Raw genomic sequence first — 21,883 nt, 5'->3', positions numbered from 1 at the left:
GACGCCGACGAGGATGTAGGAGGCGATCCCCTCGTCCTCTAGCTTCTTCTCAGCAGACGCCATGTCATCTGTGAGACCCTTCATGCGGCTAAAGTACTCCACAATGGTGGATGTGCCCTTCTACACTGAGGCGAGTGCCATCCAAGTGTTGATGACGTGGCCACGGGACTGTGATGTGCACATGTCCTAGATGGCCTTCCAAGCTTATGCCGCGGTGGACGCGGTGGACACCTGAACAAGGATCTCATGAGAGATGGAAGACAAGTAATTAAGCACCTGCTGATCTTTGGCGACCTAGTTGTCATACTCTGGGTTGGGGATCATCTCGTCGGCTTGTTAGCCGACCTGGCGATTTCATTCGCCAGCACTGGAGCATCGACGCTGATGAGATGCGCCACCTATAGTCCGCGCAAGGCCTACATGACCTGCGCCCTCCATAGAGGGAAGTTGTTCTTCGCAAACTTCTTGGTGACAGGATACCCGATGGAGACCGAGGCACCAGGAGCGGAAACAGCCATGAACTAGATCGTGGAGGAACCTAGCTCTGATTACCATATGAAAATGGGTCTAACGTGATGCCTTCTCAGGCTCACAACTCTGTGCTATATAGGCTAGGAAAAGCCCCTAACGTGGCATTACATCTTGGAGTACTAGACAAGAAAGATTTACATAGAAAAAATATATCAATCAATTTACTTACAATACAAGGAAACAACAAATATGAAGTTGTATCTACATTGCCTTGAGAAACAATCCGCATCACCGTGATCACTTGTCACGTATATTTCCAGCAGGGCTAATATTAACCTCATATGATTCCACCACTTTGTTCTTAGCCTTGTCTTTTTGTCTGCATTAGCGGCATTTTTTCATACCTGTGTGTATTAATTCAAAAGGAAGCTATCCTACTGTTTACATTTTTTTTCTAAAAAACTTGTATTTAATTATCAGAGTTCTGGTCTTTCAAATAGTTCTTTACAGATGTGCATCACTTCAACTTAGACTTAATGAAATTTTGGATTGGTACTGAACTTGTTTCCTTAAGTTATTTCTCATTTTTAAATCACCTCTTGGAGATCAATTGCAACCGGATCTTTTACCAAATATTGGCCCTATTTGGCAGAGCCCCGGCTCCAAAGAAAAAAACTGTGCATATCTGGCTCCAGAAATCTGTGGAGCTAGAGACCTAAGTTGTTTGGTAGTTCTAGACAGATAATAGGCTTAAGATTCTTGAATTTAGCATACAAACTCGAGTGGAGCTGGAAGTCTACCAGATGGGGCCTTCATGCTGCAACTGGCATTGGCACCATCTGCAATTCATTTTTGGGGAATGACAAGTGTTGGCCCAAAGACTACCAGAGGGCAGCTTGGCCCTTGGCCGCTTGGATTGGAAAGAAATGCAATGGCTTGTCCTGATATAAGGGTGTGCCTCTACTTTTATGGGCAAAGGTCAGCATCTACTTTCTACCTGTTCCAGTATATTTTCTAACCACTAAAGTGGATGCTGAACATATTCCTATTACAAAGGCTCGGAAGCCAAGGAAAGTAAAATGCAGAAAAGTAAAATACAAGTGCTGCCGAGCACTAGGGTTATATGTCATTCTCCCCCTAAGACTGGCCACAATGTGGGCTTTTGCTGGTGCCAAGGAAGGAGAGAGAGCGTTCAAGCACCGATGCTTAACGCTGTGGCCGGTGCCCAGTTTCAAAAAAATCTTGGCATCGGGGCATGTTCGTTCCACGGTGCCTAAAACATAAAAAATTCAATCTCGAACTACGAGGAAGGTGAGAGGAGCACGTCGTCTGCTGGAATGGAGGGGACGGATGGGGAGAAGGACGGGATTTTTTTTGGTGGGGTCCACAGTCAACCCAAGCATCGGTGCCCACGCTGTGGCTATATTTAGAATCTTGGCATCTGTATGAGGTGGAAGAGAGAAATTTTCTAGCACCGGCAACATTGTGGCTAGTCTAAGTCTTGTGCCGAGCACTGAAAGCAATCCGGTGTAGCCCAATCATCTTTCTCATCTCTTGGAATTTGGACTTCCCTAGCGACTTGGTGAGAATGTCAGCCAGTTGATCAGTAGTGGCAATATGGCTGGCCTTGATGTCCCATCCTCCAAGCAATCTCTGATGAAGTGGTACTTGATGTGGATGTGCTTACTTCTCTCATGTAAGATAGGGTTCTTGTCCAGAGCTAGAGCAGACTTGCTATTCACCTTCTGCTCAACCACGTTCATCTTCCTGCCAAGGAGCTCTGCTAGCATCCTTGACAGCCATAGTGCCTAAGTTGCTACAGTGGTGGTGGCGATGTACTCCGCTTCATAGTTCGAGAGGGCCACCATCTTCTGCTTGAGGGATTGCTAGCTGACCAAGCAATTACCGACAAAGAACATCGTCCCAGTTATGCTATTGTTGGTATCCACATCGCTGGCGAGGTCGCTGTCGCATTAACCAACGAACCGCGCCATGTCGGGGCCCTTTTGTAGTGGAGACCATAGTTGAGGGTGTCCGCCACGTAGCGTAGGATTTGCTTGATGACCTACAGATGCTCCATCATCGGTCGCTCCATGAACTGGCTCATGTACCCGACGGCGAACGCAATGTCCGGTCGGGTATGGACCAGGTAGCGCAAGCTCCCGATCAGCCGCCGGTAATGGGTTGGATCAACCTCCTTCATCGTGCTCTCTTGACTTAGCTTGAGCTTCTCCTCCATTGGGGTGTAGGCCGGATTGCAGCCTATCATGCTGCCAAGCTCGAGGATGCGCTTGGCATAGTGGGTTTGGTGGAGGGCGATCCCACTGGTGTCCTAGCATACTTCGATGCCAAGGTAGAAGCAGAGGAGGCCAAGGTCGCTCATGTCAAACACCTTCTTCATCTACGTCTTGAACACCTCCACCTTCTACTCTTCAGCGTCGGTGATGATGAGGTCGTCGATGTAGATGCCAACCAGTAGAACGTTGCGTCTGCTGCCTCGCCAGTACACCATCGCCTCAAGCACGCTTTGCTTGAAGCCCATCTTCTTTAGTGTGGCGTCGAGTTTCACGTTCTAGGCACGTAGTGCCTGGCACATGCCATAGAGTGCCTTACGCAGGAGGTACACCTTTCCCTCTTCTTTGGCCATGGCGTAGCTAGGTGGCTGGTGCCCGTACACCTCCTCCTTGAGGTCGCCGTTGAGGAAAGCGGACTTGACATCCATGTGGTGGACTTGCCACCCCTCTTGAGCCGCTAGCGCAAGGAGGACATGAACTGACTCCATGCACACCATGGGGGCAAAGGCGTTATCGTAGTCGATCCTCTCATGCTGGACAAAGCCATGGGCTACCAACCATGCCTTGTGCTTGATCATCGCGCCCAACTCATCCTTCTTGAGCTTGAATACCCACTTCAGGGTGATGGGGCGGTGGCCGTTTGATAGTGGCACCAGTTCCTAGGTGCGGTTCTGCTCAACGGACTTGAGCTCCTGCTCCATCGCCACCCATCATGTCGGATCACCCTGCTCCTTAGCGTAAGTGGTCGGCTCACCGGCGTGTGTTAAATGTAGTTGAGCGAAGAGCCTCTCAGGCTGGTCTAGTGGAGACTGCTCTCCAAGGATATTTGCCACCATGCTGTACTGGAGGGGCTCATCATCGTAGTAGGCGTCTAGGCGGTCTTCATCATCCTCTAGTGGCATCGCATACTCGACCTTCGACTGCCCTGCGCGCGCTGGTGTTGCAGCGGGTGAAGTAAAAGATACCGGGGTGGTTGGCTGGTGCACCGGAGAGGTCGGCTACGATGCTAGAGAGGTCACAGCTACTGCCGATGGACTACTAATCACCGCCGATGGGCTACCGAGCACTGTCGATGGGCTACCGAGCTCCCGTGGATTTGGTGATGGCAAACATGGTGGAGCTGATGAAGAGGTTCGCGCTGGTGATGAAGGCCCAGACATCAATGAGGATGCACCTTGTTGTCCCTCAGCACCACCCAACCATGCATACTCGATGGTGAAGTCGCGGAGGGCGGACGTCGACCCATTCGTCCACCGCCTTGTCCCATGCCTAGCCGCGTCCTTCATCGAACACGACGTCGTGCGGCATGCGCATGCGCCGTGTCATCGGGTCGAGCACATGGTAGGCCTTAGCCCCCTCTACATAGCCGATGAAGACCTCTGGCGAGCTGCGATCATCAAGCTTGCCGATGTGGTTCCGCTCCTTGACGAAGACGAGGCAGCCAAAGATGCGTAGATAGCTGATCGCTGGCTTGTGCCCGTGCTAGGCCTAATATGGCATCTTAGCATCGAGTGCACTGGTCGGCGAGCGGTTGAGCAGGTGTACAACGATCATTACGGCCTCCCCCTAGTAGATCACTGGCATGCCACGCTGCTTGAGGAGGGCGCATGCCGCTGCCACTACTGTCTGATTTCGACGCTCGACCACGTTGTTTTGCTACGGTGAGTAGAGCACGGAGTAGTGGCACTGAATCCCCTCATCGGCGTAGTACGTCATGAACTCGTCACCATTGTCCGTGCGAAGGACCCAGAGCTTGCGGCCGCACTCCTTCTCTGTGGCTACCTGATGGCGCTTGATAGCGTCTATAGCTGCTGCCTTGGAATCGAGCAGCACGACCCACATGTAGCAGGTAGCATCGCCGATGAGAAGTAGGAAGTAGCGCCGACCTCCAGAAGTGGCCAGTGACACTAGACTACAGAGGTCGCCGTGCACCAGCTCGAGCTACTCGGTGGCACGGTAGGAGGCTTGACACTAGAAGGGCCGGTGTTTCAGCTTGGTCACCACACAGGTGTGAAAGGTCCTTATTTGGTTTTGATAATTGAGTGACAACCTAGGTGGACTAATTATGTTTATGTGAGATACATATGTGATTAGTCCACAGGTATATGTGTGTGAGCAACATATGCCATGAAGGTAAAAATGGCGTGGAGATGTTGCAAAGCTCACACATGTGATGATGAAGGAGCTTATTGCACATGAGACATGACATAGTCATGTGATCAAGGTGAAGAAGATCAAAATATGACTTGGCTTGATGGACTGGTTGCAAGCGTGAAGGGCAAGTTGGAGGCTTTGGAGCGATGGACCGCGTGGCGGTGAAGCTTGAGCAAGACCTGGCGCCGATGGACAAAGGCAACGGTGAAAAGCAAGTGAAGTTAAGATCGATGAACCAATATGATTACGTGATGATATGAAGTGGATCATATCATTGTTGATCGTGTTGGTGCATGTGTTGCATCGATATTGGAGGAGATGGAATGGAATGTGCAAGGCAAAGGTAGAACCTAGGAAATTTCATTTCACCAATCATAGGTGTGTAGAGAAGTTGATGACCGGGTTTAGGATAGATGGTCGTACTATCAAGAGGGGCAAACTTGTTTGCATATCGGTCATCTAGTGCCACTCGAGTGATCTAACTTTGCATCATCGCTAGGATCAAGTGGCGTGGCAAGTTGAGTGGCAAATCATTTGGAAAATGTTTATGAAAATCTAACACACATACACATGGTGGTGTTGGCACATTTGCAAAGGTGAAAAAGTTGGTGAAGAAAAGGAGTTAGTTGCGCTGGTCACGAAGTGATCGGACGTGTCTAGTATGGCAACTAGACTCTGACTCATAGCAGTGACCGGACGCTGAGAAATCACTATGCTACGATCGGTCATGGTGATGTGGAGCACCGGTGTTGGTCCAGAGTGGACCGGACATAGGGACGCGTCCGGTCGGAGATGAGCAGCTCTGGGAGTTCTCTGGACTCAATCGGACGCTGCCCGTCCTACGTTCGATCGGTCACACCGAACGCGTCCAGTTGGAGTTGAGCAGCTCTAGGAGCTCTCTGGACTCGACCAAACGCTGCCCATCTTGCGTTCGGTCGGTCACACCGGACGCGTCCGGTCGCGGTTGAGCAGCTCTGGGAGCTCTCTAGATTTGACCGGACGCTAGCCCTCCTGCATCCGGTCGGCACGCCAAACATGTCTGATCCGACATGTCAGAGAGAACCATTGGCGACAATGGCTAGTTTGAATGGGACATGTGGTAGTCAGGCAGCGACTGGACGTAGGCGATCAGATGCGTTCGATCCCCTTCGGACGCGTCCGGTGCACACGACCTGCGCGTCCGATCATCCCGAAAAATGCCTAGTGAAGGGGCAACGACTATTTTAGCCCATGGGGCTATAAATAGAAGTGGTGGTCGGCCTTTGGCCACAAGGTTGGTAGAGGTGAGCACACTAGAGCCTTGGTGGCTTGTGTGGTAGTGCTTGGGAGCCCTCCATCTCACATATGCTTGATAGTGATCATCCGATTGTGTGAGAGAGCGATTCTAGTGCGATTGCATTGTAAGGTTGCATCGAGTGGCACTAGGTGATCGAGTTGTAGGCCAGTGATGCTTGTTACTCTTGGAGGTTGCCACCTCCTAGACGGCTTGGTGGTGGTCTTCGTCGAAACTCGCAAGAAGCTTGTGCGGTGCTCCGGAGAAGAGCTTTGTGAGGGGCATTGTGCTTGCCCACGGGAACCGCGAAGAGCAACTCTAGTAAAGCGAGACGCGAAGGACGGCAAGTGGTCCGGCCGGGTCAAGTGCTAGAGCTTGTGGTAAGCACTCTGCGTGGGAGAGTGTGACTTGCGGGTCACCACTAGCAAGAGGACCGGTGACAACCTTGGAGCTTGTCTCAATAGGGACTAGCATGTTGGCAAGCACGTGAACCTCGAAAAAATCATTGTGTCATCCTTGTATTTCCATTGGTTTGCATCCTCGTTACATAAGCTTGTAATTACTTTCATATACATTGTGCTTGTGTAGCTTGCTAGTTACCTTCTAGCTTGTATAGCATAGAAGTAGCTCCCTTGCGTGGCTAATTTGGTTTGTGTAACTTTGTTAGTCACATTACTTAGTTTGTGTAACTAAGTATTTGTGCTCTCTAAATTAACATTGGTTGCCTTATTATTGAGCATTGCTAGTAAGCTTAGTTGGCTTTGTGCTTTTGCTTACTAGCACGTGTAGGAGCTCCCCGTTGCTTAAAGTACTAGTGGCATAGGTTTATGTGACCTTACTTCTAGAATTGATTAGGTGAGCTCTAGCTAGCCCGACACCTTAGTTACTTAATTAGGATCTTTGTAAGGTGCTAGAGAACATAGATAGCGGGTTGTAGTCTTGGATAGACCGATTGTTTTAATTCCGCATTTGTTTCAGTTAGCCAGCGCGATTATAATTTATAAATGACTATTCACCCCCCTTTAGTCGCCATCTCGACCTTACAAGTGGTATCAAAGCTAGGTCTCTCATTTGTGGTCTTCACCGACCTGAGAGGATGGTATCTAGTGGGCTAGATGTTGAGTGTGACTCACACATTTTCGATGGCACAAACTTTGCACAATGGAAAAATCACATGCTTGATAATTTTCATGCAAAGGGACCTAAGTTTTGGTGGATTGTCACTAGTGGTCTCACTCATGTATTAGACCATAGAAATCTTACCAAAACTCAAAGAGTTCTCTATAAACTTGATGCACATGCTTGTTGTTTTGTAATGGATGCATTAAGTTTTGATTTGATGAAATAAGTAAACTATACGGGAACCACTCGTGAGATATGGGAGTCCATCAAGCGCACCTTCGGTGATTCCTCCACAGGATGATGGCAAGTTCAAGGAGTCCAAGAAGGAGGTGCATGAGGATGTTGAGCATGACCATAACTCCATGATTGTGGCAGATTTCTTCACCTCATGGTCAAGTGATGATGATGATCAATCAACTATAAGTTCACTTGGCAAGATTGATGATGCCAAGTGTTGTAAATGATGATGCTATCCCATGCATACTTGATGGTTATGATGATGGATCATGCCCAGATGACATTGCTACTACAAGCTCTCCTACTTCATCATATTGTTTTATGTCACAAGGTGACACTAAGGTATCTAATGCAAATGTGATTGATCTTGATTCATATGAGGAGCTTCTAGATAGATATGGTTGCATGATCAAAGATTTAGAAAAAAAATGGCTAAAACCGAGAAATTAGAAAATAAAAACTCTTTTTTAAAGAACACATGTGAACAACAAAAACATTTACTTTATGTTACTACTTGTTCACATAAGGAGCTAAAATTGACTCATGAGGAACTAAGTATTGCTCATAATAACTTGGTACAAGACCATGCTTTTCTCACTAAGAAGCTTTCCAATGGAAAAACTAAAACTAGTGAGAGCTCATCACATGGGTCAATTGATCAATCACATATTGTTGCTAATTCTTGTGATGTAGGCAAGAAGCATGTATCCACCTCTTGCGATGATTTATTAGAAATGCCATGTTCTTTACATATAGATGTTTGTTCTACTTCTATGTCTTGTGAGACTAATATTTTGAAGGAGAACATTGAGCTTAAAAGTGAAGTGAAGAATTTGAGAAACAAGTTAGAGAGGTGCTACAACTCTCAAGTCACCTTCGAGCATAAGTTGAACAACAAAAGAAACAATGGTGATATGAGTGGCATTGGCTTCAACAAGAGCAAGATTAAGGGCAAGAGATGGGGCAAGAGAAGATATAAAAGAGATGAAGAAGCAAGAACAAGAGAAGCTCTCTCATTTCATGTGCTTCAAGTGCCATGAAGTGGGACATCTTGCAAATAATTGTCCCAATGAAGAAAAGCTCAAGTTGAAGAAAGAAGAAGAGAGGCTAATGCATGTTAAGTGCTTCAAGTGTCGCACATGGGGTCATCTCACATCTATATGCCCAACCAAGCAATTGGTGAAGCAACAAGTGAAGCCTCAACCAAAACCACAAGTTGAGCAAGAAAAGATACCCCAAGAGCAAATCAAGATCAACCAAGATGGTAGTGATTTGATAATAAAGAAGAAGAAAACTAGAAGAGGTGGAAAAGTAAGAGAAAGAGCAATACATCCAAGGATGAATCAAGATGCAAAGCAAATGAGTAAGAACAAAGAAGACAAAATTGAGAAGATTGCTCATATGAGATGCTATAGTTGTGACACATTGGACCACCTAGCTTTGGGTTGTCCAAACAAGCTTGAGAAGAAGGCTCAAGCAAACAAGGAGAAGCAAGGCAATGAGAAGCACAACATAAACAAGGAAGAGAAGGCTCAATTAAAGAGAAAGTGCTACCCATGCCGAGAAAAGGGACATATGGCACATTCATGTCCCCTAGGTAAAAATTCTAAGCCCATTTCAATTGATGATCATGATGTGCTTAGGAAGTATGGTAGTGGTACCTCTATGGTTGCTATTAGAAAATATCCCGCTACTCATACTAAGGTTATGTCTAAGTATGTTGCTCCTAACTTGAGAGGACCCAAAATTAATTGGGTACCATCAAAAGGTGGATGATTGATTATAGGTACCATCGGCATTGGAGACTTGATTCAATTGATTTCATATTGATTATCATATGTTGAGTCAATATATAAAGCCTAGTGCATATCCAATCCCAATGCCATAACAAATTGAGTGAAGTCCAAATGTGATACAACATACAAGTGTCACATTCAAGTTGTGGTGATTTATTGGATTATTTGATGGCTTACAAAAATAATTGAGTTGAAGCTTAATAATTGGATGATCATAAACTAACCAAGGTATATCTCTTGTTGATCATTTTATTTGGGTGCATATGAGTTGATTGAATTGGATAAATATGTAATGTTGCTTGCTATAAGATGATTGAATGGATAATTATTTAGTAATTAAGTTTCGATTGATTTGTGTTGGATAAATTCATAAGATGACATTTAGTAAGTGGATTGAATGGATTTATGTCTTGTGGAAGTGTTCAAACAAGTTGGTTTCAAGTGTGATTCATATTTGATGAAGTATAGCTCAATAATTGAAATATGTTCTATATTGCAAAATCTGAGCTAGCTGTGATCTTTACCATGTATGAGTGATCAAAACTTATTAGATTAGCATAAAAATTGGTGTACATGCTCTAGACTTATGGTATAAGATGTTGTACAAATTACATGAGAATTGGATAAGAAATACTTCGGTTTTTGAGTGGATCTTGTCAGCTATAGTGGAGCAGTTTTCAGCATATAGCAGTGGTGGAAGAATTGAAATCTGATAGAAATCTAGAAGTCAAATGAAGCTCCAATTTTTAAAGCTGCTAGATAACTTAGTGAAGCACATCTTCATCAAATTTTGTGGTATTTGGACCTATACTTTGGGAGATATGGATTTTTCTTTGAAGGGTACAAAATCTGCCAGAAAAGTGATAAATATTAGATTGATCTAGAGTCACTTTGATTGAAAGGTCCTCAAATTGGAAATATATTTATAAGTAGTTGAAGCACCTAAGTTTGGTTTTGAGATGATCTAGAAGCATGACAAACAAAGAGTACAAAGGGTTTTTTATTGTAGAGTGTACTTTGCATATATTTGGTACTCAAATTAAAGATCAAGATCAAACTTAAGATGAAGATAAAGTTTAAGTTCTAGTGACTATTGAAAAACATTTAGTAGAAAGAAAATGACTTAAATAAGTAGAAAAAATGAATTAAAGAATGAATCAAGGTTACTCATCAAGTTAAGTCCATTACTTGGATCAATCAATCAAGTTATTTCAAGTGAGTGTCAAGAATGGTTCTTGGAGAGAGGTTACTTCTCCCTAGTGTTGGAGTTTACCGCCTATGTGTAGGTAAACCAAGTGTGGTACTTGGAAGGCTAATATGGAAATGGTGATCCGAGGGACATTTGAGATACTTAGTTGAAGTAATCAAAAGGGTTGATAAAAAAAACAAGCAACACCCAAAAAAGAGCTAATCATGATACCTCAAGTGGTATTCTAACTTTGATGCTCTCATGCAAATATTGATCAAAAGATAAAGCAAGCCAACCACAACAAGAAAGTGCACTTGACCATAAGTGATATTCATTTCATATGGGTGAAGAATGGAATTTAAAATGGTATCTATTGGTCTTTACCAAGCTTATAATTGGACTTCATATTGCTATTTGAGAAATGAATTGGAATCGATGTGACTATCCTCTACTCCAACATAGCAAAGGTATTATTGTAAAGTGCATGATCATTTCATCACTTACTAGTATGCGATTAGTGCATATAGTATATGTTTCATAGGATCATGCATAACAAATGAAAGTTTTAAATTCATAGCCTGCCACTATTGCTTGAATAATTAATTGATCTAGTGGTTAGTATATGAATTTGTTCATGAGCTAGTGAACCCAAGTACTTGATTTAGTTTGGATTGCTAACAAGTGACAAGTACAACATTGGTATGATAACCCTTGTTAAAGGTGTGAAGAAGCTTGTCATTGGTTCAAACCGGACTTGGAATCTTAGGCAAATCAATTTAGTCAAAGTCAATATTAGAAGCTCATGATAATGATAAGAGTACAAGCACAAAACAACAATGTAAATAAATATCTAGTTTGTTTGTTTTAAGTGGTATCTAAACTCAAGTGTTTCATCAAGAATTGACAAGTGATGTCTAGATCAACTCATAAATGATATCCTATAAGTGATACTCATGAAGATAGCAAATGTTCAAGAAATAGTTTTTATTGATAAATCCAACAAGTGGTTTCATACAAGAAAATTCTTTCAAGTAGTATCACATCTACATGTGGTATCAATCATACAAGACGATGGTTCCACAAGTGATCCTCAACTTTAAGTGATCATCAAATGAAGAATGCATCCGTCACCAACAAGAGCTTAAGTGTATCAAATGGATGACCCATGCTATCACATAGGGGGAGGTGTCCCCCAAATTGGTATCAAGATCAAAGATTCTATGTGTGGTATGTCAAGAAGCCCTATAAGATACAAGTGGTACAACATACAAGTGGTATCTACAAGTGGTATCATTCCAACAATCAAGTGATGTCCATAAAAAATGCAAGATTCATGCTTCAACCATCTACCCCAAATGCAAACCTTTGCATCAATGAGAAGCACACCTTTTATGGAAATTGATGACAAAGGGAGAGAGATTATACAAATATATGAAAGCTTTGGGAAAGATTGAAACAAAGAAGTAGAGGTTGGACATGGACATGAACAAAGAGGGAGTAACATTGAAGAAAAGAGATGGATTAAATTCTTGGACAAGAGAAGCAAGCTCATGAACTTTGATTGGTTACATTTGATATGTGCATAGTCATGTGCTTGCTTGTATTGCATAAGCCTTTAAATTCAATATGCATGCTTGTGTGGTGTATGCTAGTTGTAGAATTTGATTGATTAAATTAAAACTAGCATGCATAGGAGGATAGCTAGATACTTGGTATGCTTTTCAAGTAATGCTAGTACCTTGCTTTTAATGTTGATCTCATAAGGTATCTAATGATTTTATTTTCAAGTGATATCTAGCTAACCATGGTGCTAAGGATGAACTTAAAGGTGCAACTCTAATTGGTATCACACTTCAAAGGTTTACTCTATACACCTTAGCATCATTTGGTAGTAATTACTCTCCCACAAATTCAATCTATGTATATGTGTGAGCTTCAAACCAAACACTCTAGCACATATGTAGGGGGAGCTAATACTGGTTTGTGGTACTTGTCCAAAATCATTTACACATGGTAAAATTGCTTGGGCAAGCAACATGAATCCAAAAGAGCTTAATTTCTATATCTTTGTAGAGTTGTCATCAATTACCAAAAAGGGGGAGATTGAAAGGTCCTTGTTTGGTTTTAGTAATTGAGTAACAACCTAGGTGGACTAATTGTGTTTATATGAGATACACAGATGATTAGTTTACAGGTACATGTGTGTGAGTAACATATGCCATGAAGGTGAAAATGGCGCGAAGATGTTTTAAAGCTCACACATGTGATGATGAAGGAGCTTATTGCACATGAGACATAACATTGAGTCATGTGATCAAGGTGGAGAAGATCAAAACATGACTTGGCTTGATGGACCGGTTGTAAGCATGAAGGGCAAGTTGAAGGCTTTGGAGCGATGGACCGTGTGGCGGTGAAGCTTGAGCAAGACTTGGCACTAGTGGATGAAGGCAACAGTGAAAAGCAAGTGAAGTTAAGATCGATGAACCAATATGATTACTTGATGATATGAAGTGGATCATATCATTGTTGATCGTGTTGGTGCATGTGTTGCATCGACATTGGAGGAGATGGAATGGAATATGCAAGGCAAAGGTATAACCTAGGGCATTTCATTTCACCAGTCATAGGTATGTAGAGAAGTTGATAATCGGGTTTAGGATAGATGGTCGTACTATCATGAGGGGCAAACTTGTTTGCATATTGGTCATTTAGTGCCACTCGAGTGATCTAACTTTGCATCGTCGCTAGGATCGAGTGGCGTGACAAGTTGAGTGACAAATCCTTTAGAAAATGTTTATGAAAAGCTAACACACATACACATGGTGGTGTACACTGGTGGTGTTGGTACATTTGCAAATGTGAAGAAGTTGGTGAAGAAAAGGAGTTAGTCGCGCTGGTCATAGAGTGACCGGACGCGTCCGGTATTAATGACTGGACTCTGACTCATAGCAGTGACCGGATGCTGAGCAATCACTGTGCTACGTCCAGTCATGGTGACGTGGAGCGCTGGTGTTGGTCCAGAGTGGACCGAACGCAAGGGTTGTTGTCAGAGTTGAGCAGCTCTGGGAGCTCTCTGGACTCGACCGGATGTTGCCCGTCCTGCGTCAGTCGGTCACACCGGATGTGTCCGGTCGTGGTTAAGCAGCTCTGGGAGCTCTCTAGACTCAACCGAACGCTGGCCCTCCTACGTCCAGTCGGCACACCGGACGCGTCCGATCTGACATGGCAAAGAGAGCCGTTGGTGGCAACAGCTAGTTTGAATGGGACACATGGCAGTTAGGCAGCGACTGGACGCAGGCGACCGGATGCATCCGGTCCCCACCGGATGCATCTAGTGCACATGACTTGCACGTCCGATCGTCCCGAAAAACGCCCAGTGAAGGGGCAACAGCTATTTTAGCCCATGGGGCTATAAATAGAAGTGGTGGTCGGACTTTGGCCACAAGCTTGGTAGTGTTGAGCACACTAGAGCCTTGGTGGCTTGTGTGGTAGTGCTTGGGAGCCCTCCATCTCACATATGCTTGATAGTGATCATCCGATTGTGTGAGAGAGCGATTCTAGTGCGATTACATCATGAGGTTGCATCGAGTGGCACTAGGTGATCGAGTTGTAAGCTGGTGGTGCTTGTTACTCTTGGAGGTTGCCACCTCCTAGATGGCTTGGTGGTGGTCTCCGTCGAAGCCCGCTAGAAGCTTGCATGGTGCTTCGGAAAAGAGCTTTGTGAGGGGCATTGTGCTCGCCCCGCGGGAGCTGCGAAGAGCAACTCTAGTAAAGCGAGACGCGAAGGGCGACAAGTGGTCTAGATGGGTCAAGTGCTAGAGCTTGTGGTAAGCACTCTATGTGGGAGAGTGTGACTTGCAGGTCACCACTAGCAAGAGGACCGACAACAACCTTGAAGCTTGTCTCAATGGGGACTAGCGTGTTGGCAAGCATGTGAACCTCGGGAAAAAATCATCGTGTCATCCTTGTATTCCCGTTGGTTTGCATCCTCGTTACACAAGCTTGTAATCACTTTCATATACATTATGCTTGTGTAGTTGCTTTTATAATTAGTTAGCTTGTGTAGCTTGGTAGTTACCTTCTAGCTTGTGTAGCATAGAAGTAGCTCCCTTGTGTGGCTAATTTGGTTTGTATAACTTTGTTAGTCACATTGCTTAGTTTGTGTAGCTAAGTATTTACGCTCTCTAAATTGGCATTGGTTGCCTTGTTATTGAGCATTGCTAGTGAGCTTAGTTGGCTTTGTGCTTTTGCTTACTAGCATGTGTAGGAGCTCCCCGTTGCTTAAAGTACTAGTGGCATAGGTTTGTGTGATCTTGATTCTAGAATTGATTAGGTGAGCTCTAGCTAGCCTGATACCTTTGTTACTTAATTATGATCTTTGTAAGGTGCTAGAGAACATAGATAGAGAGGTGTAGTCTTGGCTAGACCGATTGTTTTAATTCTGCATTTGTTTCGATTAGCCAGCGCGATTAGAATTTAGAAATGACTATTCACCCCCCCTCTAGTCATCATCTCAACCTTATAAGGTGTCGCAGAGCTGCTCGACGTGGTTGACGCAAGGCATGCCGTGGATCATCTCCTCCTTGCCGACCTATTTCAGGACCTTGAAGTGAAGATGTCTGAAATGCTTGTGCCAGCACCAGACCTCAATGTCCCAGCGCGTAGCAAGGCAAAGGGGGTGCGCCACCTGCACATGAAGCATGCAAAGGCAGTTGCTTCCCCGGTTCATCTTGGCGAGAAGGTGGTGGCTTCTATCCTAGATGCGCAACACACTGTCCTCGATCTCCACCCATGAGACGTTCTCATCTAGCTGCCTGACGCTGATGATGGAGTTCCTCAAGGCTGGGATGTAGTACACACTGGTGAGGAGGCAGTGCTCCCTCGTCTTGGCCTTGAAGATGATCAAGCCGACTCCCTTGATCTCAACGGCGGAGGCATCACCGAACTTGACGGAGCCCTTCACGCCAGAGTCCAGGTCGAAGAAGAACTCGCACCAACCAGTCATGTGGTGTGTGGCATCAGTGTCGAGGTACCAGTCATCGATCTTGTCGTCGTTGGTGCCTTTGCCGAGGAAGGCGTCGGCGAGCGGTTCGTCGAGGTCGACGCGGAAAGGGGAAAGCTTGGACCTTTCACCCCCTCCACTGCTTTTTGCTGTGGCTCGATGCACCCGTGCACTAGGAACAGAGCAACATCCTCCTCCCCTGCTTGCATGACGTGAGCCTGCCCAGTGGCTTGACCTGCCATAGTTGTTGCAGGTATCATCCCGGGTCGCCTTGCACTCACTAGCGACGCCGCCATCAACGCCTGCCTAACCCCGGGGCCCGAGCTGCTCCTACTTCTTTTTCCCACCACGTGGTCACCGGCGATACTCCTTGGAGGAACTAGATGGTTTGGATCCTTCTCTTCTTCTTCTCAAAGGTGCGCCACTGCTCCATCATGTACAATAGCTTGCCTTCAGCGGTGCCCAGCTCGGTGTGAGACCCCTCTTCATGGTCGTGCACCGCGTTGAGCCTCTCGGTCACGTCCTCGATGGTGAGCTGCTTGAAGTCAAGGAGCGTCTCGATTGACATGACGATCTGCATGTACTTCTTTGGCATGCAGCGAAGTAATTTCTCCACCGCGCGCTTTTCTATGAGGTCGATGTCGCCATTGCATGCCATCTGCTCCATCAGGTTGGTCAGGCAAAGGGCAAAGTCCTCGACTTGCTCATCTAGCTAAAAGGCGAGGCCTTGCCACTCCCCTCGGAGGCGCTGTAACATCGCTCGGTGCACGCGATGTTCGCCGATGCATGCCGCAGCGATCGATTCCCACGACAGCTTCGTTGTGGCCTTGTTGGCGAGGGAGGCACCGAGCTTGATGGGGACGGTAGCACATTGGGCCTCTAGCGCCTGGCGATCATCATCATAGCTAATGCCGTCGACATGTACCAGCTCCCACAGCTGTCATGCCTATAGCTTGACCTTCATTAGTAGGCTCCACTTGTGGTAGTTCGACTTAGTGAGCATTGGCCATGACGTTCCTGCTCTAGAGTCGTGGTAGATCGTCTATAGCACCGAGGAGCGTCCGCGGTGACCACGCCGCTGCTCTAGCGACGGTGACTGGCAGTGGCTCCCGTTCGGGCTGCGCAACCCTCCTCCTGTTGGCTCCGGCTCCTCCCACTCCATATCAACACGCAAAGCCATGGCTGCAGCCACCGTGGCCTAGGCCACAGCTGCTGCCTGCCTAGCCGTCTCGGCCACCGCCGTAGCCTCTTTGGTAGCAAGGCGCGTCGTGTGGTCATCGGCTCCTGCTCTGGCCCTGGTGCTGATAGCAATGTGGGCTCTAGCGATCCGGCTGACAATGGACATGGCTCTCTGCTCGCTCAAGAACCTTAAGGCTCTGATACCAGTTGTTGGCCCAAATAGATATCAGATTCAGATTTGGGAACTACCAGAGGGCAACTTGACACTTGGTCGCTTGGATTGAAAAGAAATGCAATGGCTTGTCCTGATACAAGGGTGTGCCCCTATTTTTATGGGCAGAGGGTAGCATTTACTTTCTATCTGCTCCAGCATATTTTCTAACTACTAAAGTGGATGCTGAGCATATTCTTTTTACAATGGCTTGGAAGCTAAAGAAAGTAAAATGCAGAAAAGTAAGATACAAGTGCTGTCAAGCATTAGACTTATCTGTCAGCAACTTGTATAATCTTATAATTCTTCCTTTTATTTCCATGTATTAGTTGGTGTCTTCGATATAGATTTAAATAGAAAATCATTGTTACCACAGTGCCTGAAGCAAAGTTATTTTCCTCTTTTATGTACAACCTGACAGCCAGTGTACTAAAAAACATAAAAATAGTTACTAACATACATGACCTAGATACATTTCATGCACGGCAAAGCAGGATTGGTAATAATATTTTCAGTGTTATGAAATTTTACTGGATGCAAGTTATTACTATGTTTGGTTACAAAGTTGTTACTGATTATGGTGCCATGCATTTATAGGATGTAGTGCAGAAAGGCACCAGAGGTTGGAAGAAGATTGTAAAAGCCTTTGGGAATGATATTTTGTTGGAAAGTGGAGAAATTAACAGAACTCTCTTGGGACAAATCGTATTTTCTGACCCATCAAAACGTCAACTTCTAAACCGGTACCGATTTCACTAATATTTTGTCGTCTTTCAATCTCTTTTATATGAATGCAGTTGTAGTAGTCAATGGTCTAATACTCTGACACAATGCTTAGTGCAAACTGATCGCTAAAAAAGGAATAGCTACCTTGCTTGCATCAAGGGCAACTACCATTCTTTCTGTAGATGATAAAAAAATTGGGATTGTTTGGTTATATGTTTATTAGTTTATATATTCATAGTAATATGCTGAACTGTGTTGAGTTTTATTTGACTTAGTATCATAAGGCCTTTAGTAGGTATTTAGTTTCTTCTCACTCACTTTTTGGTTTGGTTTGGGGAAGGGAATGGGTTTATCCACCACCACCTCAATTCTCACAAGGTAATAATTACTATAAGCATGAGCGATGGAGTCATTCCACCAAAATTCATGAGACGGACTCATGATTAACCACCTCAAACCAAACACCCCCTAAATGTGACAAGACTTACATTAGCTACTCTAGCAGAAAATGGAAGTGGATACATTAAATATGTTATAATAAACTGTGATACTACTCTACCCTCTTCTAAGTTTAACCCCCTTGTATAGTTTCTCATGACTGCCGCTTGAGATAACAATGCTTCCTTCGTACTGGCATATTTACTATATACTTATTCTTTTGTATTTGGCATAATTGTTCAGTTGGCTAAATCATTTACTCTTCTTTTTATATCAATAGTTGGCATTTATTTACAGTATTGGCACTAGTGTACAGTTTCCTTGATAACTTATTGGTCACTTTCGGTCTTCTGGCACCACATATTTCTTCTAGCATAGTCTGGGAGATAGCAAAACTATGGATGAAAGGTTGCAAGGTTATCATCCTTGACATCCCTCTGCTATTCGAGACAAAGATGGATAGATGGACAAATCCAGTCATTGTTATCTGGGTTGATCCAAAAGTTCAAGTTGAGAGGCTCATTTCAAGAGATGGATGCTCTGAAGAACAAGCTCAGAATAGGAACAATGCACAGCTTGCACTAGACTGGAAGGAATCAGAAGCAGACATAGTGATTGACAATTCTGGCTCTCTGGATGATGCCAAACAACAATTCCAAGAAGTGTTGAGGAAAGTCTCAGAGCCCTTGACATGGAAAGAACGCTTGTGTCGGTGTTTTTGGACCACCGATGAGTAAATTTGTATTTGAGCGTCTAGCTCGGATGGTGTGCTTGGAGGACACAAGGGTTTATACTGGTTCGAGCAGAACGTCCCTACGTCCAGTTCACTGCTACTTGTGTTACCGGCACTTGGTTTGCAGTAGGGGTTACAAACAGGCAAGAGAGGGAAATGATCCTAAGTCTCTAGTGGAAAGAGTGAACGAGTGCTGAGAGCTCGATTGCCGCTCAGCTGTGTGCTCATGTTGTGCTCTTGTGTTCCGATTCGTCCGTTGTTCGGTCCCCTGGTAGGGGTGCCCTGCTTTCCCTTTTATAAGCGAAGGATAAACATGGGTTATAGTGGAGGAAAAGGAGAAGAATGAGAGAGAAGAAGGCTTCTAGGATCGCTGGGTCCTTCTTCTCCTTCATGCGGGTCCCGTCGATCATGTAGATGTCAACAGGGATGGCTCCATGTTGTGTCCCTGTTCGTCACTGGCGCCATGCGCAGGTGTCACATGTTGGTCATGGCGTTCCATTCCATCCCAGCGGACATCATGGTGAACTGACATGCCTGTCAGCGTTCGTACGAGGGTTAGGTAGAATAGTACCGGCATGCTCGACACTGTTCTTGATGTGAATCCTTAGGTATGGCTCATCATAGCCACGGGTTACATCAAGGCGTGCCAGTCTCTTCCCTAGTGTCAGAGTTTTGACCTAGGCCGATATGCCTAGACCTAGAGTGGTTGGTGGTAGTATGGGTCTCCGTCAGACAAGATAGAAACCATGGCCTTGGGGTTGGGTGAGACAGAGCCTACTGCCTTGAGGTCGGGCGAGATGGAGCCTGTGGCCTTAGGGTCGGGCGAGACAGAGCCCGCGGCCTTGGGGTTGGGGGAGACGGAGCCCACGGCCTTGAGGTCGAGTGAGAGAGAGCCCACGGCCTTAGGTGAGACCCCTGTGGCCTCAAGGTCGGGAGAGACGGAGCTACGGCCTTGGGGTCGGGCGAGACGGAGCCCGCACCCAAGGGGTCGGACGTGATGGAGCCCATGGCCTTAAGATCGGGCGAGATAAAGCCCATAGCCTTGGGGTCAGGCGAGACCTTTTAATATGTCTTGCTCTATCCAGGGAAGTCAGCGTGGGTGCTAACCTCCTTGCTTTGGGTATCCCTAATATCGATACCTGATGGCGGTTCCATTTTATAACGATCGGTCTTCTTGGGGTCATGTAACCGTAGAATTTAGGAGGTCAGAAAGATTTTTCTTGATTTTGGTCCCCTAGGATCCGATCGGTCTGCCGTCGTACTATGACTGCACGTTTGGTCTCCTTGCGAGTCTAACTTTCCTCGAGCCCCCACACATAGCAGGGGTCTACTCGGGGGTCGGCTCATCTTTGTGATCATTATCCCTCAAGTGTTTTTTCCAATAAAACGAAGGGGTTGAGTCATGCCACGTTTTTCCTCGATGGACAAAAACATGGTGCTCGGTGAGCTATTAACGGGCTAGTCCGAGTGGAGCCCTGGCTTCCTGTTCGTGGGGGTCTGGCATGGGTAAGCTGGTGACCGACTCTAGACTCTTGGAGGCTAGTCCATATAATTCTTGGGTCTGTTCGGCCATTCCCAAGGGCTTGTTGCCTTTCTTTGAGGAAAAACCATGGATTAGGATCCGACCAAGACTCAAATGTGGGCCGGAATGCCCACGGCGCTAGTGTGCCTGGGTGTTGGCTGCTAGTGGGCCCATCCCTTACCATCCCTCGCTCTAAGGGTGCCCTGGAGTGGCTATGCACCCATCGCTGGGCCAGCCTTCGAACTCATGGTCCTAAATGGGCTGTAGGAGCATTTTTAGCTCCGTATCCCTCCTTACCTACGATGGTTCTTGGCCCATTAAATGGGTGAACCGTCATCCGTCGTATCCTTTGTGGGCGCGACCAGAGATAGCGTGCACGCGATCATCAGAGGGAGGTGACATGACATGGCACAGCGGGCATGTGAATCTAGGCAGACGGTTCGCCTTCTCACCCTGCTCTATCCTATAAGTAGCGGCCTCCCCCTTCATGTTTTTGCACACCAAAACTACAGCCTTATGTTCTCCATTTCTCCGCTATCGCTGTTCGGATCTATTGTGCTTACTAATCCACCGCCTGAGCCCTAGATATGTAGCTTTCGCTTCTCCGCCACCACCTTTGCTTCTTCATAGCCACCTCCATCCTTCATGGATTTGTGGTATCACTCCGATGTTACCCATGCGAGCATGGAGGGCCTCGTCAAGCGTGGTCTTCTCCACAGGAGGACCGATGCAGCAGAGTGGCTTGTGCCCAGCAGCGAGGATGCGCCGACGTCACCCGACGGCTACGTCGTCTCCTTCGCGCCCTTCCACGAGCGCAAACTCACGGTTCCTCCCCACCCATTTTTCCAGGGTCTGCTGCACCACTATCAGATCGAGCTGTAGCACTTGAACGCCAATGGGATCTAGCATATTGCGGCCTTCATCACGATGTGTGAGGGGTACCTAGGGATCAAGCCGCACTTCTAGCTATGGAGATATTTCTTCTCTATGTCCTTGATCAAGAAGAAGGAGAGAGGGCAGGAGACCCCAGTGTTGATGGGATGCGCAGGCATCCACCTCCGGGGGTAGCAGGTGGCCGAGTACATGCCCTACCACTTCTCTAGATCCAATAAGGGGTGGCACTTGCATTGATTCTACCTGAAGAACGACCCTGCCACTACCTTGTCGGTCTTCTCTGGGCATCTAATCGAAGAGGTACCACCATCATGGCCGTGGGGGCCACCCATCAAGGAGAAGAAGAGGATGCATGACCTCCTTGAGGCCATCATGTTCCTGAAGACCCATGGCCTCCGTGGGGCTAACGTCATCAGGGGGTATCATGCGTGGAGGGTGGCGCCGTTGATGGCGCGTGTCCTCCTGTTGTACGGGATGACGCCTAACGCGCAGCTTGTTAGGACGACGCTTGCCCAGGGGCTGCTCCATGACAACGAGGTCATGCAGCGCATCAAGGAGGCCACGAGGGAGGTCGATGCCATGTTCCCGATCCTAGGGCACCCCGTGATGTGGCCGGACGTGAGCTTCATCGAGCTGCTAGTG

General features: G+C 46.2%; 1 protein-coding gene across 1 annotated transcript in view; it reads left to right on the top strand.

Annotated features, from left to right (window-relative positions):
- LOC136498909 (dephospho-CoA kinase-like) overlaps positions 1 to 21,883 on the top strand; it is a 78,030-nt gene that overhangs the window by 5,042 nt on the left and 51,105 nt on the right. Inside the window, exons 3-4 of the mRNA XM_066494612.1 lie at positions 17,526 to 17,670; positions 18,438 to 18,804. Coding sequence (XP_066350709.1) covers positions 17,526 to 17,670; positions 18,438 to 18,804 — 512 coding nt within the window. The remainder of the gene's footprint in view (positions 1 to 17,525; positions 17,671 to 18,437; positions 18,805 to 21,883) is intronic.

This window comes from Miscanthus floridulus, chromosome 13 (genome assembly GCF_019320115.1).
Source record: "Miscanthus floridulus cultivar M001 chromosome 13, ASM1932011v1, whole genome shotgun sequence".
NCBI lineage: Eukaryota > Viridiplantae > Streptophyta > Magnoliopsida > Poales > Poaceae > Miscanthus > Miscanthus floridulus.
The sequence above is the reverse complement of the archived record's forward strand: the minus strand, read 5'-3'. Positions and strand labels throughout refer to the sequence as shown.